The 26,621-nt window shown below is 32.7% G+C and overlaps 1 protein-coding gene across 1 annotated transcript in view; it reads right to left on the bottom strand.

The window, feature by feature from the left end:
- LOC149553978 (indole-3-acetaldehyde oxidase-like) overlaps positions 1 to 14,828 on the bottom strand; it is a 97,045-nt gene extending 82,217 nt beyond the window's left edge. The window contains exons 1-5 of the mRNA XM_089789311.1: positions 14,444 to 14,828; positions 11,837 to 13,585; positions 4,211 to 4,470; positions 3,825 to 4,034; positions 3,416 to 3,634 (exon numbers count right to left, since the gene is read on the bottom strand). Coding sequence (XP_089645437.1) covers positions 3,416 to 3,634; positions 3,825 to 4,034; positions 4,211 to 4,470; positions 11,837 to 13,585; positions 14,444 to 14,594 — 2,589 coding nt within the window. The 5' untranslated portion in view covers positions 14,595 to 14,828. The remainder of the gene's footprint in view (positions 1 to 3,415; positions 3,635 to 3,824; positions 4,035 to 4,210; positions 4,471 to 11,836; positions 13,586 to 14,443) is intronic.
- Positions 14,829 to 26,621: the final 11,793 nt, after the last annotated feature.

Genomic DNA, 26,621 nt, shown 5'->3' with positions numbered 1-26,621 from the left:
TTGATGGTGATATGATTATTCTTGTGCTGTATGTTGATGATTTACTAATAACAGGTGAAGAACATCTTATAGCAAAATGCAAACAAGATCTAGCAACATAATTCGACATGAAAGATCTAGGATTTCTTCATTACTTTCTAGGTTTAGAAGTATGGCAAAAGAAGAACTACATCTTTCTAAATCAAGGAAAATACGTAGTTGACATTTTGACTAAGTTTGGGATGATGGACTGCAAACCCTGAACTACTCCTATAGAAGCAAATCTAATCAAACTGAAGAATGATGGATTTGCATCTGAACCCATTGATCCTACTTACTACCGGCAAATTATCGGATCACTAATGTATTTGGCGAACATTTGTCCTGATATATGTTATGCAACCAATGCCCTAATTCATTTCATGTGTGAGCCAAAGAAGATCCATCTCATGGCAGCCAAACACATTTTAGGATACTTTCGTGGTACAATTGGCCTAGGCCTCAAATATGATCAAGTTGAGATTAATCTTCATGGATATTCAAATTCTGATTGAGCAAACAGCTCTATTGATTGTAAGAGTGCTACAGAATGATGTTTCAATCTTAGTTCAGCAATGATCTCTTGGATTAGCAAAATACAATCATCAATCGCCTTAAGCTCCACTAAGGCAAAATACATAGCTTCTTCCATGGGAGCCAAAGAAGCGCTATGTTTAAGAAAATTGCTAGTTGGATTGTTTAGAAAACCCTTGAAGCCTACAGTCATCTACTGTGATAATCAAAGTTGCATCAAGCTATCAGTGAATCCAGTTTTCCACAATCAATCTAAGCATATTGAAATACCTTATCATTATATTAGAGATACGATAGATCGAGATGTTCTCAAGCTAGAATACATAAGTACAAATGAACAGACAGTTGATATACTCACTAAACCTCTTTCCAAACCCAAATTGGAATATTTCAGAGGTAAATTTGGTATGTTTATAATTGTGAATACTGAAATTGGGTTTCAGTTTTTGAAATATTTATGTATATTCATTCTTAATTAAAATGCTACTATCTTATAGTTGCATCTGATATGTAATGAAAAGTGACGATCTTTCATTGACATATATAAACAAAAGGTAACCATTGTAAGGTGACGATCTTACAAGTTGTAGACCTGTTATCATGACAAGATTATGTTGTTGTTTGAAATAACCAGAAGTCATGATAACAAACGTATTATGATCAGAATTCATTAAGTAGTTGCCCAGAGTGTCGGAGATCATAATACTTGTCATAATAGAGTTCATGACATTGTGATTTTTGGTTATCTGATGGACTAGTCTAGATCACTATTTCTAAGTATCGGAAATCAAATAACTTATTCTCCTAATAGGTATCATTGAAGATGATACCAGTGCACATTTCAAGAGAATATGAGAAACTTTTGTATTGAGGGAGTATTAAAGTGTAGCTTTAGTAGAAGTGGAGGACAAATTATGCTTAGTATATGAATTTGTGACTCTCTTATTATTACTATAATATATATATAATCACTATTATATGTTTCTGAAATCATTCATTATCTTATCTTAGAAAGATATATATATATAATATATAATAATCATTAAAAGACTTTCTAAATTCCTTGATAACTATCGGGTTTGTTATATATTAATGAACCGACAGCAGTTTAATGAAAGGAAACAATGTGTCATAGTCCATGTAGGGAAAATGACCCTACATTGGCCACATAGAGTCATGTCGCTATGGGGACATGAACTCCCTTAATTGTATATATATATATATATATTGATGAGATAAGGTCATCAATCAAAATGGTAATGTGCCTTTCTCACCAGCGACAAACACATATCCAATCTGCAGTTACATTCATAGTTGTTCAGAATAAATTTGAAGTTAGCAAATTTATTACACTCTGAAATATATTCAGACTTCTGTAACAGATCAGAATTATTATTGTTTGAAGATACAATACTACCGGTCTCTATCAGGGATCCATACACATTCACAGAAGGGACTTACAGGAAACTCATTAGTCTAATGCCAGCTTCTAATTGGTTTTCTTTCATTCATTGATTTACTTCAAAACTGTTTTCATGTCACAAATTAGACTTAGTCTATTGAATATAAATATATGTATCGATTTACATTTCATAAATCCAATGGCTACTCCACTAAGGCCCCGTTTGGTTGTAGGAATTGGGCAGGAATAGGAAAATCTAAACACTCGCATTCGCCAATTTGACGTTTGTTTGCAAAATACAAAATTGGAATTAGAATTCATCTATCCTAATTTGACCCCAAAATGAGCATAGTGGAATTCCTTAGAAAATATGGAATAAGAATAGCTTATTCTTATTCCAGTTTTTAATAAGTCCAATTTGATGGATTGTCGGGAATAGCTTATTCTTATTCCAGTTTTTAATAAGCCCAATTTGATGGATTGTTGGGTCCATGACTTTGTTGTTTGATTGTATTTTACCACTCAAATGCATTTTTGAACTATTTTCTCCGTTCATCATAAGATATAAACTAGGTCAACAATATTAGCATTTAATATGTGTTTGTTTTTAAATGACAAAAAAGGCTAATATCAAATTTGATATCTTTTCTAAACTTTCATAAAATTATCTTTAGAAATGAATCTTGTGTTTAGTCTTTATAATTAAAACTATGTTAAAAGATCAGTTAAATATCATATTATTGTATTTTTTATTTTCTTTAATATATTTAAAAATAAAATAATTTTAGTTTTGATCTTAAAATAATTTGATTTAATTTAGAATTAAATTTATAAAATACAATATAATATGTCATCTGAATTTCGATGAAGTTCAAAGGTTGTGTTATATCTTTCACTTATAAAGTCAATTTAAAAAATAAAATGAAGGCTAACTAAAATAATTTGGCTTTTTAAAAAATTGATAAAAAACCAGTTTTTATAAATAAAATAGATCTTGTTTATTTAAAATATTACCAAACTAAAAATTAATTAATTATTAAAATTTTAAAACAAAACTATTTCTAATTCCTATTTCAATTGTTTTAACGAAACATAGAATATGCATATTTCGACTCCTCTTCTAAATCAACCAAACAGGTCCAAATAATATTCCAGAACTTATTTAAAGAAAAGAATGCACCAATACCAAAAGAGAGTTTATTCCAGCATAGATGAAAGTCACATTCGGCAATTCTTACAGCCAAACAGACAGAGTATAAGGCTTTGCAAGCATTGGTAAGACAACTGGAAAACTAACTTGTTGCAACAAAGCAAATATTGCAAATTCATATGCCTGTATACGAATGTTAAATGTACTTATGCAAATATATAGAGAGCTGTCTAACATTTGATCAAGGTAGCTATACAAATAAGTTAAATAAAACATGGACTAAAATGAAATCACTGTTTGTGAGAACTTACAGGTATAGATCTAAATGCCTTCCCACCAAATGCACCACCTACTCTTCTTGTTATAACACGCACATTGTGAGTAGGAATGCCTAGACACTTTGCAATAGTTTTTTGTGTAATATCAGGGTTCTGGCTTGCACTGTAAACTACCATGCACTCATCTTCATCTGGTATAGCTAACACAGTCTGGGTTTCTAGAAAGAAATAATACTGAGATCCAGTTCTGACCTGTTGAAAGAACTGATCAAGTTAGATATGATTTTCAAATATTATTTTGCACGTTCATTAAGAGACCTTTGCTCATCATCCTATCATAGATCTTAAAATTGAAATGTGTTTCAGTTGCTTTTGTAATGAACAGTGCTGCAGGTCTTTATTCGACCTTAGAACATGAAGATGAAATTTTTTAACACATTACCTCTGCAGATTCAATCCTAATATCTGCTTCAGACATTCCTTTTGCAAGATCTCCTACGGGCATCGGAGCCAGAATTTGGGGAACTTGATACAAACTATTTTTTGCTACTGCGTCTTCAACAGAGAGAATAGGAGGACCTAATGTCTCGCAATCATAATCTACACTCACTTTATCAGCTGCCCTTTTTGCATCAAGCCAAGTATTTGCAACCTACCAAAATGCATGCAAACAATGTAAACTTATCAGATGAAATTGTAAAGAAATGGTCTCAACAAAAAGGATTTTAAAGGTGAAGTTTCGCTCATGCTTGTGATACTCAGATGCTTCTGTATGGAAATGTAAATATTTTGACAAACTCTGCTAGCAACGCCTTGTAACTTAATTACCATAAGTCCTATCGGTTGCCCATAGCACTCCACCGTATTTTCAGCAAACAGAATTTCTTCGCCAAACCATCCATCAACACTGATATTTTTCCCTTGTTTAGGGATATCATTATAAGATATGTAGGAAACTACGCTTGGAGATTGTAATGCATCTTTTAAATCAACCTCCTTGATTAATGCCAAAGCCTTTTTGCTGTAAACAAATGCCCCGTGTAGACAATTTTCTGGAGAAGGAATGTCATCTACAAATACAGCTTCTCCTGCAAATGTTGAGGCAAAGTCAGGCAATTATATTAGACCCGGTATTCACCAGGGTGATAATGATATGCAAATCTTAGATAAATCAAGTCATAAGACATCATGATCATATAACTACTTTTAGTTTAAATACCAAACAAATTCAAATGATCAATCACCAGATCTCTCAATTTGAGCTGAAAATATAAATTTCTTTCATGTGTTACTGCATGTTTTTCTATTTCATTTACTTACAGTATATAGCAATTGAGAACTGAAATTTGAACGGCCGCTTGTCTAATGGCGGAATTCCTTTCTGCCTTATGCAAAACTTACATAGAAAAACCAGCACGGCTCTTAGGAACATTACTATGGAAGGTTTCAGCAAGTCTGAAATAAACATCAGTTTGTGCAGAGACGGGCTGGGGTAGACTGTGGGACAAACAGACTCACAAAAAATGAAACTACTTCGAAATTTCTTGTCTCGTTGAAAAGTAGTGTTGTGCTCTTGAAATTAGTTGTTGGATTGATAAAAACTAAAATGCCAATGACTATTGTTCTATTTCTCGTTGATGTTTGAAGACATTAGAAACCCTAGATAGAGATTATAGTATTCACAAATGACCAAGTCGTAGAGTACAGTAAGACAAAAAAGTACGTTCAGTTATAATGAATAAGTACTGTGATCTGCTACGAATTTCATTTCCTTACAGAACTAATGTTTGTCAAAAACAGGGTAGAATTTACCTCTATTAAAAATACAAAAACGACTTTAATGTTGTAAAGCATGCATTTGATAATATGTTTCAGACATCAGCCAGATATAAGGTGAAAGCGTCGGAGGGCTTTCTATAAAGTTGTTCACATGGTCGATAGGTATAAACCACCAAAGGTTCCTCATTGATGAGGCCATAGGCAAGGCCGAGGAAGATGTCACAGTCTCGTATCAGAGAAAGGATGATAAATAGTTTGATATATGGGATAATATTCACCGGTGACGACCACCACAATTCAATATGAACCTCGCAGCCTGGGCATCGTCTTCTCGAATCTGATTGAGTCATCTGTAACGACTGCAAAATTTTGCGACAGGCACTTAAGCGCTAGCAGAAGAAATGGGATCGCGCGATTGAAGGATGTTGGCGGCAAGATTAGCACAGTCGCACGAGCAAGGAGTAGAACGATAGCAAAACGCATTACAATTGTGCTGTTCCAACGGCCCTGAGCATCAAAATCGGGCGATTGAGGACTTTGAAGTAAGCCAGGTGCTTTAAATCCACGAAATCAACGAGCAGAGAGCGAGCCAACCAGATGTGTCATTTTGCAATGGTCCTCTACTTGTATTTATTCCATACGGATGAATGAATAAGTTGTTCCATATGGACGAATGAATATATGAAGGATTTTAATGATGTCTGTTTATGGATCTCAAGCCAAAGAAACTTAAATGAACTCTTTTCAAGTTCTAACCTTTAATAAAGGCTTCTGATAACCGTTTATGGGACCTCAAGTTAAGTGTCTATGGGACCTCAAGCCAAAGGAATTTAATTCAACTTTATGTTCTTTTCAAATTCTAATCTTTAATAAATTATTCATGCTTATGCCATCTTTCAAGATGAATCTATAGTGGGCTCAAATGTTCGCTTATGTGGTTCAATCAATGAGAAAGTGACATTTAGTTTCAAGTTTCAACCACCTCTTTTCGCAAAACTTGAAGATCCTCTCCTCCCTTTCCTCTTTAGGCCTTTTCTATCTACTTGCCTCGTATCTAAGATGATGAGAACCTATTCTAAGTTGAGCCACTTTCACCCAAGCCTTACCATTAATACCTAAAGATAAGCATGATCTCCATGCTTCCTAGTAGGGTTGAACATTTCAATACAATGAGTCTTGTTTGCCCCATGTTAAAGACCACATGGTAGTTTGGAATCTCTACATGACATATTTATTTATTTATAAATTAGCAATAGGACAATCTTGTGGCTTGATGTTCCAAGTGCACCACCACTTTATGTTTTGTTTCATCCAAGTCTTCTTCCTACAAGCCAAGCCCTCTTTTATTGTAATTTTGGGCCAACGTTGGTTATTCATGTTTTCAAGTTTCTTCAAATAGCTTATTAACTAAGTTATAGTTGTCACCTCCAATGAATACATATCGGCTTTTGCTAAACACAGGTCTTGACTTTGATATTGTTAGTGATTAAGTGTTTATGGATCCTCTACTTGTCTCCACCCACACTTTGCAATGTTGCCCCCCAAAACTCCACACCTCTAAAGAACAACGAGAGTGAGTAGCAGACCTCGACATTTCTACATATGTTTTGCAGCAAATAGGAAGCTCTCCACCCTCCTAGAATCAGTTTCACTCTACAAGTATTCGAATATTTATTATATGCAATGTATTGCTAAGAAGTGGTTGTAGTTTATGTTGAGTGGGAACATTTGTATAAGGCAACATTTTGAAATGATTACTTTTTGTTTATGTTTAATTGATTTTCACTATTTATAAGTGAAAATATATTTTCAAAGTGGGCTAAAAATAGGTTTTCCATTTATATCGTACTAACAATAGGTTTTTCAATGAGCATCTAGATTTTGGTCTTCACTTGTGGAAAAATAATAAATTTATGATGCAGGGGTTCGGAGAGTCATAATTTTTTACTCAAATCTGGGTTTTCTTAAGTTTTTTTGGGTTTTCTTCAAAATCTATTATTAAGGTGGATTCCAACAAGTCAGCTTTGCTGCTTTGCTGGGGCCGTTTCAACTATTTTTTCAAGAGCCAGAAATTCCATTTTGACCTCCGAATTTCATTTTTTAAATATCTTAAGTGTTTTTTATTTTTTCTGTTTTGTAATAACTTCAAAATTTTTTTCTAAATTTCGGAGATTAGTTGGCAATTCATCTTGCCTTAGTTGGGGGCTTTTCCTGGGAAAAATCGGGATTCATAGGATGAGTTTTAAAAATTACCAAAAATAAAAATTTCTATTTTTTCCGAAAAACTGCCAAATATGATCATTTTTGAAATTGTAATAAGTAGGTGTTTGTTTTAGGCAAAGTAGAGTTGCAGAATTATTTTTTTAATGAAGAGCTATGTTATTCTAAAACACTTATCTTGTGTCAAATTCGAATTTATTGTTTTATGATATTGGGGTTACATCAATTTAGCTCTAAAGTTTTATAAAAACATATCTATATGGTGGGTATTAATGTTCTTGTTTAGAAAAAGTTACATACAAAACAAGTTATATGTTATGATATGCACTTATATTCAAATTATAATTACTCTAATTTCAAAATATAATTTTGAAAAAAAGTGCAACATAAAATATTGAAAAAATATCTAGACATTAGAAATCGGTGTGACAAATATATATATTATTAAAATAATAATTGTATCTTTTGTGTAAAAAAGTTGTGTTGTGTAAAATTATTGTTTACTATAAATAAATCTATTGAAGTTACAACACAAAGTAAATTGTGAGCCTCAGAAGGTCTATCTACTCAATTTAACAAATAATAATAATTAATCTTGACTTTGTCCATATATATATATATATATAATGTGCAACAATATCTAAATATCTAGAACAAGTACCCATTTAGGTTCAAGATTCCATTCCTAAATGAGTACCTAACCTAATTAAGAATTTGGTCTTGTTACAAGGTAATCATTTTAACTCTCAAGACCGAGTCATTTGATAAAAAGGGTCAACAATATCAAAGTAGTACATGTTTTCTAATTTAAATGCACATTTGCAAAATTTGAAATTTGTCAAGCTATTGCTTTTGATTTTAAGCTTCAAAATAGACTTGCAAACTCAACTATAAGCTTTAGACCTAAAGTACAAGATTATGGTAGAAAAGTAAAGAATATTTGACAATATAACTAATAATTTTTCTTTTTAGATTTTTTGATGTAATCAAAACTTATTAGATTTATGGATATGTCTAGTTTTCAAATGTGTATTTTTTTAGTGTTGAATGTATATCTGTAATGATTATTTAATTATAAGCAAAACCCTTCTAAGTATGACATAATGCATATTACTAATTCTTAGATATTCTTGATTTTAATTTTTTCCATGGAATAAAAATGTGTTTGAGACATGATTCTCCAAAACAAAACAAAAACATGTTGCAATTATTTTAGGTCAACCTATGTTTACCAACTATGAGATATTTTTAAAAATATCTTTAATCTAGCAAAAATAATAATAATAATAAAACTTATTAAAAGCTTAAAAAAAAAATTCATAACCAAACTTTGGAATCATATGCATCTTTCCACATAAAGATTTTGAAAATACTTCCATTTACTACTTACTTTGTTGGCTACACACATGCATGTTATGGTTAACATAATTCATATTTTTATACTATGCTATTATTCTTTTTGTGAGTACCTTAAAGTTTACCCCAACTACGATAAACTTTGGTTTCCAAAAAATTGAAGTTATATTTTTTTTGTCAAAAAGTGAACCCATTATCTTGCACTGACCCTCAAGTTACCATATGACTCCTTTGACTATAGGAGTTAAAGATGTTGGGTAATAGTTAACATGTTGGGAGGTCTCGCATATGGAGAGGAACACATTGGTGCTTCATGATCTGAGGCCACGGTTTGGAAACCATTTTTCCTTTAAAGAGCTTCTTATGCAAAACCTCATGTGAATTATCACACAAATTAAATAGAATGACTGAGATGAGAAAATGTAATCCGCCATGAGGATGTTATATGAAATATGATATTTTTAATTCACTTTAGTGTGTTGGATACTTATTCATTGATTGGATTCCTAGTTTTGTTAAGTGCTCAATACCCAAAATAGATTTAGATGTGTCAAGGATGGAAAAAACGATAGGCTAGTATATAAAAATTAATATATAAAGATATCCAAGTCCAAAGATAGATAATGAGTGAACAATGTCCCACAACCTTAAAGTTATTAATTACACAAGATTGTGTTATGCAAAAATTCTAGACAAAGTTTGAGAGGTTAAATTTATGTTATAAAAATGTTTGTCTTTGTTTGACATTATTTTGATTAAAGAACAATTATAAAACATTAACATAAATATGTGAAATACAAATGGACATTATCTATGTTATAAGCAATATGTTGGTTTGACTTTTATTGATCAATTTCCTAATTTTTTCGATTTTCTTGAAATTGTGTAGACCTTGTTTAACACTATTGAAGTTGTTGAACAAAAACAAAGTAGAGTTGGAGCTTTAATGATATGATCACAAGTCCTTTGGCCCTAACCTTAAAGTTTTTACAAATATATCAGAGTGAACAAAGTATCCTTGTCATTTTGTGAGACTATCAAAAGTGGCATATCCTCAGATTAGTCAAGTAACAATTCATGAACATTTTTTCTATGGGTTGATATGGCGAGACCAACATTTTAAAAAAAAGAACTAATTATTTGCAAATCTTCAATGACTATAATTTAATTTTATCTTAATCCTAGAGATCTATATGTTTGTGATGGTTCAATCTTTGCGAAAAGTGTGCAAGTAGATTGTGATGTGTTGATTGAGAATGACTTTGCATATATAGATACATGTTTTAGAGATAAAGTTATTTGTTCAATAAAATACCACAATCCTTGAGGAGATTAGATTATTGACTTGTATGAACTATTTGCACAAAATAATATTTGGAGGAGCTAATTGTTTCACTTTATAGTAATAGAAATAAAATGGAAAACAAAGATGTGAAATGAAGATGGATATGTTGGATACAATTGACTAATTATGTGTTGTCTTTGATGTTACACAAATGTCATATCAATTGACAGTCAATGCATGTCTAGCTTACTTGGACAGAGAAGACAGTTTTTCCTTGTCTACCGAGCATTCCTAAGTTTACTCTATGCAAAGACAATGTCTACCAAGCTCACTCGAGCATCGAAGGAATTCATGCAAGAAAAGAGTGTTAACCGAGCTCACTCGGTTAAAGAAGGAAATTTGAACAGAGTTAGTGTTAACCGAGTTTACTTGGTTACCAAAGGATTTTTGCAAGTTCACAGTGTTAACTAAACCTTTGTTGGTTAACACAAAAAATCGCTTCAGAGTTAGTTTCTGCCGAGCAGGGTCGGCTATCGAAGGATTTTCTTATTTTGGCATGTGAAGCTCAATTATTTTACCTATTGATTCTAGCCGACTATGGTAATGAATATTGATTATTCTAATTTGTATTTGAGCCAACTTGACAATATGGAAGGTATAAGTAAAAGGTCAAGTTGTGATTTCAAAGTATGCAAGAAGTACTGTATGAATTGCAAGAAGAGAGGAAGTGAACTGGAAGGATAAGCAAGTATCCTTGTGGAGCAAAAAAGTGACATTCGATCAGGAAGGATCAAGTATAAGTTAGAATAGAGATCTGTAAAGAGCAATTCAGTTGCATCTCAATCAGATCAATTCATTGTTACTCTTTAACCACTGTAGCACTGATCCAAAATCTCTTAACAAAGTTGGTTTAATAGCCATTTGTAAATCCTCTAATAAGGTGGCAATTCCATTGAATTGTTTCAAGACCTCTTACAAGTCCACTCCTAACAGGGTGATTAAATCATTTAATAGGGTCACACCTAATAGTGTGTTTTGTAACCTTTAACAGAGTTGGCTCCTAACATGGCTCACTTCAGAAGAGTGAAAAATAGTAACTAGTTATAATTGGTGGTTTTTTCCATATTGGATTTTCACGTTAAATCCTAGTGTCTTATGTGTTCATTTCTTTTCTCTCATGCTTGCAAAATTAAGATTAAGTAATTATTGATAACATCTTAAGGATAATTGATTACCGAGTTACAACATTTTGTATGTGTTTACCGAGCATTAGCAGTAATCAATTTTATCAGTCTGAATTTTGCATTGACATCTGAGGGATCTAAGATTTATTTTAGTAGTAACTGATTCACCCCTCCTCTCTTAGTTACTCCTCTTATATTTCCAACAGGATAATACCTAAAGAAGAGTGGGCAAGTAGAAGATGTTGCAATTGCATTCAAAAAATGGTGGAGACAAAATGACTTTACATCATAGAACATTTTGTTTACAATGATATTCAGATCAATTATATTAAGACACTACATGTGGAACCTTGAATAATCTATTTGAAAAAGAAAAGATAAAGGGTTTGCAAAGTTTCTAATAAAGATACATACTAGAAGATCTAAAACGGCAAAGAAAAAAGAGATTGAATTAATAGGATGTTTAGGATAGTTTTGTTTCAGATATGACATTTTTATTTATTTGTTGGCTCTCTAGGATCCCATAGACTGTTTTGCCTCATAGACATTGTTAAAAACATACTTACGTTACACTAAAGCAAATACCTTCTCTTATTTCATATTTTTAAGTACAAGAGGAAAGAGAATTACCCGATGCTTGAAGCTCTGCAGCAACTTTTGCAGAAGGCTGGCCTACTGGACTATACTCGTGATGAAATTCCATTGTTTGTTTACCCTCTATAATGCATTTTGGTTTGAAGGAGTGCTTCTCATGATTGAAATTACTTCCATTCTGATTGCTGTTAACTTCCAGAAAATCATTGATGGAAGGGGGCACTACATCTTTTACAAGAGGACTAATGAAGTCAAAGAGAAAACCAACAGCCACACTTTGCCTATATGCAGATTTTGTTGTACCTTCCACAGGAACGATAAGCAGTTTCAGCATTTCTATTGCCTCCAGAAGAACACCTGCTGATATAACTTTATTGACTAAGAACTCTTCTACACTGGTCGCCCTTATAGCATGTCTCACCCCAAATGCACCAAATGTTAGTCTAAGACTCTTTGCAACCAGATCTCCTTCAGGGCTATTAAGAGAAATTTGAGCCAGGAAGGCAGCATTAACATATGACACTGCATTACCAAGCGGTCTAATGGCTGCCCTGTATGTTTTGAACAACAATTTCTCATCATATTTAGCAGTATCATTGGTACCACCATTTTCAACAGGATTGCGAACATCATTCCAATTTGGAATAAAGACTGAAAGCAATAGTACCCTTGAATCAAGACAGGGTTTATCAAGGAATTCCTCCATGGTTAACACAGATTCTTTTCTCTCAGTTGAGATAACCTTGACTGATGCATTAGCTCCAAGGAGAATGGTTGCAACATCTGAATCAAATGACAATTTCTTGGCCATAATTATGTTGCCACCGATGCTAGCTGTATTTCTAATAAATCCAGACGCAACCTTTTTCAGGTGATTGGCAAGGCCTTCAAAAACTACACTTCTAGTAGGGTTTTCTTTCCCATGATCCAGAATATCATCCGCAATGGCATTTGTATCCTCCAGTGCTTTTATAAGTTTGGCAATTGTTACAGCTGCTCCAACTTCAATCCCTGAATCATGCCTTGTGATACACTGTAGCTCTGAGATGTTGCTGATATCAACAAAAATTTTGGGCTCCATGTTTTTATAGATCCCAGCACTTGTATTACCTACAACCAGTTTAAGCTCAACATTTTGCTCAGAAGCTTTTTCTAGAGCCTCTAAAGTCTCATCCAAGGTGGATGGTCTGATCCAAACACGTTTTTGCCCACTGAACTCATCTTTATAAGAAAAATTCAATGTGGGCGTTCGAGAATCTTCACATCTTTGTTTACAGAATTTGGAATCTGAAGAAACTCCAGTTGGATTATATTCAGGCAACTTATTTGGCTCAGGATTGTCATCTTTTTTCCAAAAGGTATTGAGACCCAAGTCTTCTAAATCAACATCACCTGCAAAACTTTTACAAACATCAGCAATGGGTCTGTAGCCAGTACACCTGCATAGATTCCCTGCAATGGCTTTCTCAGCTTCCAATACCGAAATTTTTGAAAACCCTTGTCTATGATCATGGCTGCCTTTGGCTTCAGCCTGACGAAGAGCACCATAAAGAGACATACACCACCCTGGAGTGCAGTAGCCACACTGTGATGCATGAAAACCTGCAACCCTTTTGTGGATTGCATGATGTCCATCCCTGCGATTTCCAATCCCTTCAGTAGTTGTGATGGAACAACCATCTACAGATCCCAACGGTGTTAAGCATGAACTTATTGAAAATTCCTCTGCCTCTTTTGTGTTAGTGTTGTATTTCGATAAATGCACAACACAAGCCCCACATCCCCCTGCAACCAATCAGATAATTTCAGGCCGATTTGGTCTCGAGAACCTGATGAAGATTATCTAGAATCACTATGTACTTATTTAGATGATAGTTCATATCTGTTTCGAATCCTAAAATAAATTCATACAAACTTATTTGATTATCTTGAGTCTCTAAGGCTGTGTGGATACTAGATAAAACAGATTCGCCAGAATTTGTTAATGTTTAGCTCAAAATATCATACGGGCCAAATTCAGAAGTAAAATCTTGATATCATTATGTATTGTGAAAGTTTTTCATGAATTTGATGCAACTGTCTTGTTCAAGATTTCATATATTCAAATTTGGTTAGAAAATGAAGTGTGTTGCATATTAGTTTTAGACATCATGTTTCATTGCAACAGTTAAAAAGGGTCACTATTCATCACTGTCGTATGAATGAGGTGTAAAATCAATATTGTGTTGCATAGTATACAGGTTGTAATTGAGATTCCTTACAAATCCATTGATATTGAAGTGAAGAACAGTGTATCTTAGGTGGGTATGTCTATAAATAGATATTTCTAAATAGAAATTTGAAATATTTCAGTAGAATTTTACAATTTATGAGAATCTTGTTGCTGTTTTTAGATTTGATAATGTGATATTACTGTTTCTGTCTGATTTTAAATTTGTTTGAATGTGTTTTCAAATCACACTCAGCGATGTATTCTTTTAAATGACAAAGTAACATAATTTATCTTTCAAATGGTAAAGAACATAATCTATCAGCATAAAAAAGATATAAATCAATAGACAAGAAAAACAGAGATGTTCATGTAAAGCAAACTAGTTTCAGAGAATACAATTTAAATTAGATTTTGTGTATGATATGGCATACCTTCTCCACAGCCAAGTTTGGTTCCTTTGTACTGAGTATGATACCGAATATATGAAAGCAGATTAGTTTCTGGGTGGATTTGAGATAAATCCACTTCAGTCCTTTGCCCATTCAGTACAAAAACCAGACAATTTGCATTTTCTGATGCCATGAAATCCCAGCTTCTTTTGCACTCTCAATCCAGTGTTAAAAGTTTTCAGTGGAACTGGTTTTGACGGTGCTTGTTCAATTGAAACTCCAAATCAAATCCATAATTTATTAAATGGGATTGAATTTGGGGAGCTTCTCTTGTAAACTCTGCCTATTCTAATTGGAAATAGATTCCACCGCCCATTATTTTATTTTTTCTTTGTTTGCACAGATCAATGCCCTTTTTTATTTATTTGTTTAAGCAGAAATCATACACAGTTTTTATATTGTTTAATCTCAAAGAATCATTTATTTTTGTCTGAAGTGGCGTTCTATGCTTAAAAAAAAATTCAACAGAAACTTTGGAGCAGTTATGGATGGTGACAATTAGTTTGAACATTGACAACAATTTTTTTTTGAGCAAGATGACAGAAGTTTTATTTGTTTTTTTAAAAATAGAATATCAAAAGTTGGACTGGGAGAGATAAACGACAGAAGTGTATGTTGTCACATAGAACGACTTTATAGCTGACCGAGACTTTAAAAAAGATATGATTTTGAAATATATAATGGAAAATGTGATTTTTTTAGTTGCCTTTTATGACCATCTTTGTATTAGTATTAGTATTATATCTTGCACTCGACATATAATCAAGTTTATTTTTGACTATTCAAATCTGAGATGGTGAAGTTCAAATAATGTGTGCTATCTTTAAGTGAAAGTTGAATTCTAGAATTAACAATTTGAATCAAAATGTCACATCACACTTATAGTATATGTGTATCTAAAAGATGTGATTAGAGTACTCTTATATTATGTTTTGAAGTGTAGATGTTGACTTTTGAAACTTAAAATATGAGGGAGATTATATATAGTTGTGTCTTTTTTTAATTAAAATAGATAAATCTAAATTCTAATTTTTCATGTCTATAGTTAACAAAATTCTTAAGAATTTATGATAATTTTGGGTCAAACTAGAACATTAAATCAATAATATGAACCACAATTTTATTTTTGATCCATTGAGATTAGTCTCACCTTAGCTCATGTCTTCTTGAATTCCAACATAAATTTTATTTATGAATGAAATTTTAAACTTTTACCTTTCTAATCTTAAAAATTATTATCTTGAAGTTTCAATCATTAATAGTTCATACTTTGTTAGTTATAAAATTATTTTATTTATAAAAACTCACACCATTATATCTACTTGACATAATTATAAATGCATTTTATTATAGTAGGAATAATTTATTTATTTGTTACTAAATTTTTTTTAATGGCATTGCTTTCATAAAATAAAACTTATTTGTAAAAAGGATAGAATTAAAAAAAATTGAGCATAGGTCATAATACCAATAACGAATGGGGTTCCCCACTAAGTGTGTTGGTTAAGCAGTGGTGTTGTTGTTGTCCCTACCCATTTAAACCTTCGTTTGATTATTCTGATTGTAGGCTTGTGCCTTCGTTGATCCAATTTTGTCATGTGTTTGGGCCTCAACTTTGTAATAAGGTCCCCCAGTTATGTTGACACTAGTTCATAGCTCCAAGTGAAAAGCATTTCACATGGACCCAGAGGGTACGTGGTGCCCACATCATCGATCAAGTCAAAAAGTTTACCTGGCACTTTAAAAAAAAATACCGATAATTAATACTCGATTATTTTTTCATTACAATTCTTTTTTGGATTTTTTCCTTACTTCTTGTAATGAGACTTGGTATAATTTAGAGATAAGTTACTTCAACAAGACATACATTTTTATGCATTAAAACTAACTGATACCATTGTATTCATCAACAAGAATATACATCAAGCACAAAGAGTCAACAATAAGATTCTAATGACCTCTATGACTGTTTTCCCTCTCTAGGATAAATGGTTCATAAGGCACAATACTTAGTGAAGGTTTTGCAAATGGGGTTGAAAGCAGAGTGGGTTTAACCATGGAGGAAACTTCATAGTAAGTGTGCTTAAGCTAGAGTAGTATTAGAATAGGTAACCTCTCAGGAAGTCTCGGTGCTTCACCTCTATGAGCATCACTTAGATTCAATGAGTGCTAAGTGTACCATTTATTTGCATGAGAAATGGATTTGTGTTGATTCACTACTCGTGAAATATGGGTCAATGAGTTTGACTTAAAAACTACACAGTTAGATAATGATAGTAATATCACAATTTGACTTGTTGTGGAAATTATCTCCTACTTATTAATTGATGAGCTTAAGGGGCTTTCTAATAAATGGTTCATAATGCACAACACTTAGTGAAGGTCTTGCAAATGGGAATGCAAGTAGAGTGGATTTAACCATGAAGGAAACTTTGTAGTTAAGCATGCTCAAGTTGTAGTAATACTGGGGTGAGTGACATCTCGGGAAGTCTTGGTGCTTCACTTCTATGAGCATCACCTTGATCCAATTAGTGTTAAGAGCTCCACTTTTTCTCATGAGAGTTGGATTCGTGTTGAACCACTACTCATGAAATATGGGTTAATGAGTTTGACTCAAAAACTACATAGTTAAATCCTGATATAACAATATCACAAATTGACTTGTTGTGGAACTTATCTCCTATTTATCAAATGACGAGCTTAAGGGGCTTTCTAATAAATGGTTCATAAGGCACAACACTCGGTGAAGGTTTTGCTAATGGGGTTGTAAGTAGAGTGGGTTTAATCATGGAGGAAAATCATAGTTAAGGATGCTTAAGCTGGAGCAGTACTAGGATGGGTGACCTCCCAAGAAGTCTCGATGCTTCACCTATGTGAGCATCACCTAGATACAATGAGCATTGTGTTCCATTTATTCTCATGAGAGATGTATTCATGTGAAATCACTGCTCATGAAATATGGGTCAATGAGTTTGACTCAAAAACTACACAGTTAAATCTTGATAGCAATATCACAATTTGAATTGTTGTGAAAATGATCTCCTAGTTATTAAGAATAAGCTTTCATTTACATCTATTACAAGTGCAAAAGTCTCCATTGTTGTGATGTAGAACCTAATTAGACTCATAGGTTATTTTTCCCACTTTATTTGGTGTGATTCCTTACTAGATTTTCCTATAGGTGCTTGGTGGAAGTGTCCCCAAGACAGGGTCAAGGAGTAGCGGCCCAAATGCACTCCTTATTGCAGTATAGGGTGGGGTTGAGGAGCAACGCCCTTGTGGGGGTTTTCAGGGGCAGCACTCTGGAAAGCTCAACTGACTTTATTATTGTAAAAGGTGTTGGTTACTATTTTTCTATTGGATGACTTATTCTAGCCCTAATTTTGTTAGCAGTAAAAAAAACTTGTATAAAATGGCTTCGAGTTAGGGATTTAATAATGTATGATGAGTTTGTAGCTTCTTGCAACAATATTGCACTGTAAGGGATCACATATTGTAATCAAATTGTAATATTCACTAGATAATAAGAATATTGGACTCGTTGTTTGGTGGATGTAGCTTAGGGATTGGGTGAACCATGTTAAATCTTTGTGTCTTATGTTCTCTTATGTATGATTTATTATTTTATGATATTGGTTATATTTGCATGTAATTGGGTAAAGGCACAAACCTGTGTCACCCTTTTGTAAAGGAAAGACTAACAAAAGGATATCTATCTAACTTCAATGATATAAAACTGGTATTATTATTTTGAATTTGAAAATGAAGTAAACTAATGAAATGTTTTAAAATGGATGAAGTTTAGGATTATAATTTTTAATAATGATTTGGAACAAGAATTGATATATTTTCCTAATTTGTATAGATAATTTTTTAGCTATTGAAAAATGTTGAAAATTAGGGGTCTAGTTCCCACCACAAAACTATATGGAAATAAACTTAATTCCCTTTGATCTTAGAGTATGTTATAGATAACATATATAGCTAGAACAATCATAAATAAAAATTGGCTTTAGACCTATATTTTCTCTTTTATAATGATTCAAATTTCAACTCATTTTAAATCGATAGTTTTCATTTCCCACCACATGTTTCAAAACAAATCTATTCGAACCAAAAGAAAAATTATACATTCTGGAAGGGAACTCTCTCCTCTAGAACATCATATAACTTTGAATTTTTTTTAATATCATTTAATATTTTTTTCTTTCTCAAAATCAACATTTTTTTGAGTGTTCAAATACGTGATTGTAGAATTTTTTAATTACATTATACTATATCTAATTAAAACACTATAAATTGTATATGAGAATATTATTGACTTTGAGCTCTATAAAATAGTGTTTATATGTCATTAAAAAATATCATAAAAAATTGTAAGAGTTATTAAAATGCCACTTTTTTGAAAATATTTTATTTCTTTAGTAATTGGATACAAACTATTATAAAATATGCATTTAATGGACATTTCCAATAGGAAAAGTGTGAGACCATATATAACTTAGTTAGAACGAATTTATCTAGATCATGTATTTGAACAAAATTAATTTTTAGATAGAAATACTCAAATTCAGCCATTCTAGTAAGTTAGCCTGAAAGGTGACACAACTTTGTACTTTTACCCAATTATTATTTTTATCTCATTAATCATAACATTCATGTTGTTCCTCTTAATATCATCCCTCATAACTTTGATAATGTCCACTTTATCTCCACTCCTCAATAAATCTTCAATATAGAACCCATTAACTAAGGGGCATGTATATGTTGTGAGATTGAGATTCCTTAATACTTGGCACCGCCATCCTCATTATGACCCTTTATGTCAAGGCATAGTATGCATTAGTGTGAAAAAATATATAAATAAACTTACTCAACAACACAACATAATGAGAGTGATGACCCATCACCATATTATCTCCAAGGATCTTCTTCACCACATCCATGGCTCATCCCCCTCTAACACAAAGATTTTCTATTTGATGTAGAGTAACTAAATAAAACCCAATACTCAAAACTTTGATCCGGTTCCATTTGACATGCATGGACTTAGCTTAAAACCCTTTCTTAATGCAAAACTGTTACACAACTATGTTTTAGATCAAAATAAAAAATTCTAATTACACATGCATGCATGGAGATTTCTTCACAAGCACAAAAACTTTAAATGAAAATAGGGTCAACACATGAGGATGTTACCCACATAAATCTACATAGCCATTTGATTTTCCTGCAACATGATATGAGACAACAATACAGAAACAAAGAAATACATGAAACTAAAGAGGATCCTCCAATGGTCAACATAGACCATTGGAGGATCTTTAGAAAACCTCCATCCAAAGGTTGTCTCACAAAAACAAAGAGTCTTAGCCTACAGTAAAATGACAAGTGACTTATTTACAAATTTCAAAAAGATAAAGGATTAACTTTGTTGAATGACTTTAGAACAAGATGGAGGGCATGCATGCAAATTAAAAGGAACTCCAAAAAAAATGCAAGAAAACTCAAGACTTGATTCTATTCACTTCCTCCCAAAAATCTCTCCTACAATATGCACTTCTTTCTCCTTTTGTAAAATCCTTCTATTGTAACTCCCAAGAAGCCATCATAACTTTTTTGTGGCAATTACATTTTGAATGTCAACACATGATGCTATAGGGATGTGCATCATTTTCTTCATTTTGATTTTTCCCCATAAAACATTTTTGAAAACTATAAACTGTTTAACTCGCATGAAAAAAATTAAAATAAACTTAGACTAAGTCCTAAGTGGATAATGTTGGGCAGGCTTATAATAATGCCACCTAAACATTTCCATCACATGGAAATGGACTTTTATTTTAAAACATAAAACTCTAAACTCACACATACACACACTAACATTTGAAATTTTAGATTTTAAACTCAAATTTGCCTGATATTTTCTTTGTGCCCCTGCACCACTATGACTAGACATCCATCATATCACTACAGTTAAAAGCCATATAATTTTCTATCATCTATAAATCCATCTTAAATAGACTTAACTACAAATTCTAATCTTTAAACTCAACTCCTCTCTTTAAATTAGCACTGGCAATCAAGACAGATCTCCAAGAAATAATTGCCCAAAATTAAGGGGGTGTTTCACTAAAAATTTAATATCATCCTTTATTTCAATCTAATTCCACTGACATTATATGTATGAACACCGACACTGACACTATTTGTTTATATTGATAAAATTACAATATAATCATTTCTAGCGATCCATACAATTTGGCATGACCTTTGATAACACTTGATTGATGGTGTGGTTCTAGAGGATGTTTGTCTCTTTGTTAATCTCCCTACTCACATGTGTGTTTAATAGTGTAATCCATATCTTGTAAAATATCTTTTATACCTAAGAACTACATTTATGATTTCCAACTAGGTATTGTTCCTATGCCATTTCCCTAACAACAAAAAATCACCTTCGACATCAATCAATCAAAGAAAGGTTGCATGTTCAACATCATTATTTGAAATCTAGGGAGTATTTCATTCATTATAGATCTTTCTCTAGATGGTCCCAAATTTCCTGTAGAGGCACCATCAAAACAAGTTTCAATTAACCTATGGTGAAATATTATATATATTATATGTTTGAAATTGTATCTATTGGGATCAAGCTCAAAAAATGAAATAGTTAATTAACATGCATATTAATGCAAGGAGGGGATGAGATAACTAGGGCCAATGGCACACCCAACTATTCAAGCCGCCTGCCACAGAAAACACAACGGAAAAAAACATATAGTAACAATACATCACATGAGATAGAGGAACAAATGCTTTTATAGATTCATTAGAATAACAAGTACATGCCCAGTAGTAGGCCTTCTAAGTTACGGGCAAAATTAGAACTCAAAATCGATCCTCAATGACAAACTTCACATTCCAACTTGCTTCTGCTCTTCCTACTCTACTCTCCCTATACCTACCATTCTACCTTAAAACTCTACCCAAGATTCCTTTAAATACATGCACAGTCACAAGTTAGCCTGTTGCAAATAAATTAAAAAAACCTTACATTAAATGCTAAAATAAGCCACAAGTCAGCTCTCAAAAAATAACTATCACAAAATTAAATGCAAAGGTCAGCTCCAACAGGAAACTGCATACAAACAACTCGATAAATGAAGAACCAAGAAAAATGTTGCAACTTGGTGAACTTAGCAACACTTGGCAACTAAAGGAACTCGAAAATGCTTAGAAACCAAAGGAACTTGGCAATGCTCGACAACCAAAGGAACTTAGCAACACTCAACAACCAAAGGAACTTGACAACACTCGGTAACAAAAGGAACTCGACAACACTCAAAAACCATAGGATGACTTGGCAACAACTACAAACTCGACAAACATAGAGAACTTGACAATGTAAGACATTGCAACTTGACAACAACTAAGAAACTTGGCAAACATACATGATAACAATGCAACCCAGGATGCTCCTACATTAGACAATCGAGGTTGAATTAAATGATTCTCCTGAATCATTGAGGTGTCACAACCTAAGTTGAATCCAACTCAAACTGAGAAATCCATGTAGCATCTTCAACTAGTATGTTCTTCCACTTTACCAAATACTCATAGTAATATTTTCCTCTTGTGCTCTTACCAACTCTCTAATCTAGTATTTGTTCAACCTCTTCACAAAGCTTCTTAGGATAATCATTAGATACAACAACTTCATCATCTAAATCATGATATTTGTACAAATCAACAACATTGAATATAGGAGATATATCCATGTCATTAGGTAACTCAACTTCATAAGCATTACCACTATCAAATTTCTTCAAGATCTTACAAGGTCCAAACTTCTTCATCTTCATCTTATTGTACATTCCAATAGGAAATTTTCCTTTCTTCAAATGAACCATCACCTCATCATCAATTTCAAAAACATGATGTCTTCTAGACTTATTAGCATTCTCCTTATCCTTCTGATTACTTTGTTCCAACTTCAACTTCACTTCCTAATGCAAAGACTCCATAGAATTAGCAAACTCTTCTCCTGCATCACTTCTCTTCTCTTCACCAACAATATCCCTTAAATCTAATACTCCTCTAGGTTGCATTCCAGTAATAATCTCAAAAGGTTTTTTCCCTATACTCATATTCATAGAATTATTATATGCAAACTCAACTTATGCTAATATCATCTCCCAATTGTGTGATTCATTTCCAACTAAGCATCTTAACAAATTACCCAAGCTTCTATTCACAACCATTGTCTGTCCATCTATTTGTGGATGGAATGTAGAACACAAAATTCAACTCAATAACCATCTTCTTCCACAAAGTCTTCCAAAATAACCAACAAACTTATTATCTTTATTATAAATAATAATGTTTGGTAATCCATGCAATTTAACAATCTCTTTGAAGAAAATCTCAGCAATATGCTCAACATCTGATGTCTTCTTACAAGGTATGAAAGGAGCCATCTTAGAAAATCTATCCACAACAACAAATATAGAATCATACCCTTTTACTATATTAGGAAATTTAAGAACAAAATCCATATTGATTTCACTCCAAGGTTTCTCAGGAATATAAATAGGTGTATACAAACTAGTATTTTAACTTACTCATTTTGCAACTTGACAAACTCCACAACTCTTTCCAAACTTTTGAACATCCTTATACATCTATGGCCAATAATATTTCTCCTTCAAAAAAATCAATGTCTTATCAATTCCAAAATGTCCAACCAATCCACCACTATGCTTTTCCTTAATCGAATTCAACCTCATAGAACTCTTAGGAATACATAACTAAATTCCCTTAAACAACATACCTTCTTGAATAAAATATTCATCAAACTTACTTGGTTTTTTTGTTAAACTAGATGCTTTGCACTCTCTCCATATCTCATAAAAATCAAGATCAATATCATACAACTCCTTCATCTCATCAAAACCAAGAACTTTAAGCTTCATCTTGGTCAACAAGGAACGTCTTCTACTCAATACATCAATAACTCAGTTAGTGACTCCACTCTTATGGTTAATCACAAATGTGAAGCTCTACAAATACTCAACCCACTTCTTATGTCTCTAATTCAACTTATGTTGACTTCCCAAGTACTATAATGCTTTATGATCAACATACAACACAAAATCCTTAGGAATCAAATAATCTCTCCACTTCTTCAAGGCTTAAACAATAACATAAGACTCTTGATCATACATAGAATGCTTCTTTTTATCATCGTTCAACTTCTTACTAAATAAAGCAACAGGTTTTCCTTCTTGACTTAATAGAACTCCTATTGCACTACCACTTGCATCACATTCAAAGCTAATACAGGTAACTCATCAACCTTTTGTTTCAAAGTCTCAAAATTGTTATTAGCTCCATGTGTTCATTTGAATTCTTTTTTATCTCTTTTCATTGTCTCAGTTATAACATTACAAATAGAACTAAAATTTCTTATAAACTTCTTGTAAAAACTAGCCAAACCATGAAATGTTCTTACCTCGCCCACATTCTTAGGTGTAGGCCACTCCAAAATTGCTTTAACCTTCTTAGGATCTATCTTCAATCCGTCATCTGAAATCACAAACCCCAAATACACATTGTCCTCTTGCATAAAAGAACACTTCTTTAGATTAATCATCAACTTCTCTTCTTTCAAACTCTACAATACTTCTCTAACATGCTCAAGATGTTCTTCCTTAGTCTTATTGAATATTAGAATATCATCCAACTAAACAATCAAAAAATTACCCAAAAATCTTTTTAGAACTTCATTCATCAACCTCATAAAAGTACTAGGTGCATTAGTCAAACCAAAAGGCATTACCAACCATTCATACAAACCAACTTTTATCTTTAAAGCAGTTTTCCACTCATCACTTTCTCTAATTTTGATATGATTATAGCCACTCTTCAAATCAATCTTGGTAAAATACTTTGCTCCACTCAAAAAATTCATTATGACATCCATCCTTGGCATAGGAAACCTATATTTCAATGTGATCTTGTTAATAACTTTGGAATCAATAAACATTATCTATTCTCCATTATTCTTAGGTGCTAATACAATAGGTACAACATATGGACTCAAACTTCCTCTGATCAAACCTTTCTACAACAACTCATGCACTTTCTGTTAAGTTCTTCATTTTTAGTAGGTGTAATCTATAGGGTGATTTATTTGGAAAACTAGCTCTAGGAATCAAATATATGCAATGAATTATACTTCTCATTGGAGGTAAACCATTAGATATGTCTTCTACAACAATATCCTTATACTCATTCAATAATTTAGTAATTTCGATTGGCACTCAGTCAATACTACCAATTTCTGTTGTCACTCGATTACCACTAGCTTCTGTCACTTGGTCACTACTGACTAGCACTCGGTTAACACTATCTTTTGATACTTGGTTACTACTAGCACAACTAAGACTCCTAAGAATTATGGAAAAATAGATTTGATTCTTCTTCATTTCCTTTTCAAATTGCTTTCCATTAATCATGCAAACTTTCAAAGTAGTACAATTAACCTCATCTGGACTTTTAATCAAAGGCAAAAATATTTGCTTTCTCCCACTCACCCAAAGAGTATACTGATTTAACCTTCATTCATTTATAACATATCTATCATATTGCTAAGGTCTACCCAAAAAAATATGACAACAATCCATAGGCATAATATCACACAAAACTTCATCAAAGTAATGTCTAATCTTGAATTTAATAATAATTGCTCACTTACCAATATCTTATGCTCATCCTTCATCCATGAAACATGATAGGGTTTAGGATGTTCCAACCTTTACAACTGCAACTTTATAACCAATTCTTCTGATGCCAAATTTTTAGAACTTCCACTTTCAATGATCACCTTGCAACATTTTTCAGGCATCTTACATTTGGTCTTGAAAAGACCTCTTCTTAGGACAGGTTCCTCATCACTTCCCTTATTACATAATTTTCTTCTCATCCATCAAAATTTCTCCAACCTTGGGTCCACTAGGTGAACCCTACATGTCTCCTTGAACCACAACACTTATTTTACCATGTGCACTTTTAGAGGATCTACACTCAAAGGATCTATGCCCTTCTTTACCACATCAGAAACAATTACCACAAAAACCACCTCTAGAATAAGAATTACCTCTTCCTCAATAAGAACCAGTACCTCGGTAAAAATTACCACCTTTCCACTTAGTCTTGCCTTTATCATCATTCTTCCATTTGGGTTTTCCCTTATCTTGTATAGAATTGTCATATTTTCCACCTTTTCTATAAGATCTACCTCTGCCTCTCTAGAATCTACCACATCTACCTCTTTATCTTTGTTCATGTTTCTTTGTCAATATCTCCTTAGCTTTCAAGGAATATTGATATGCTTCCTTGAATTCCAAATCTCAATCCATTTATGTATCTTACAATTTTCTCAAAATCATCAACCACATGTCTAGATCTGATGTCCACTCTATAGAATTCCTCAGTATACTCCTTCATAGTCATGTCTCTTTGTCTCAACTTTTGCATCTTTCTCAATAAGCTAACTTGGTAATCATCAAAAAGGAACTTTTTCTTTAACTTGTTCATCATCTTTATTCAAGTTTTGATCTTCTCCTTTCCTCTCCTTTGTCTATCAGTTTGCAAATGCTCCCACCACAATGGGGCTTGAACTTTCAACCTAGTAACTACAATCTTCACCTTCCTATTATCAGGAGTGGTTTCATACTCAAAGAACTTCTCCATTTCATAAATCCAATCCAACATAGTATTGGTATCTAATTTTCCATCATAAGGAAAAACTTCTACAATAGGTTTTGAATGTTCCCTAGACAATACTCTCAAAAATCTTGCCTTATCTTGATCTTCTTGAGGTTCTAGATTAGGATCTAGTGATGTTGCTTCATCGTCACTCACATCATCAAGATTCACTCGTCTCCTCTGGGTTGTCTCCACAACATCTAATATGGATGAAATCTATCTCAATATATCCAATATGTTATTATCAACATTTCCTCTACCTCAAACCATCTTTATAATTAGGTTCCTACAAGATCATAACCCTCTGCAAGTTATAGGTCAAATCTGCAAATCTATAACCCTAGAACCAAATTCACTTAGGGTTCTACATAATCTAATCACCATAAGG

The sequence above is a fragment of the Cupressus sempervirens genome, chromosome 6 (assembly GCF_028749045.1).
Source record: "Cupressus sempervirens isolate cs-2001-9-10 chromosome 6, ASM2874904v1, whole genome shotgun sequence".
Taxonomy (NCBI): Eukaryota; Viridiplantae; Streptophyta; class Pinopsida; order Cupressales; family Cupressaceae; genus Cupressus; species Cupressus sempervirens.
Note: the sequence above shows the minus strand (reverse complement) of the source record. Positions and strands in the feature narration are given on the sequence as shown.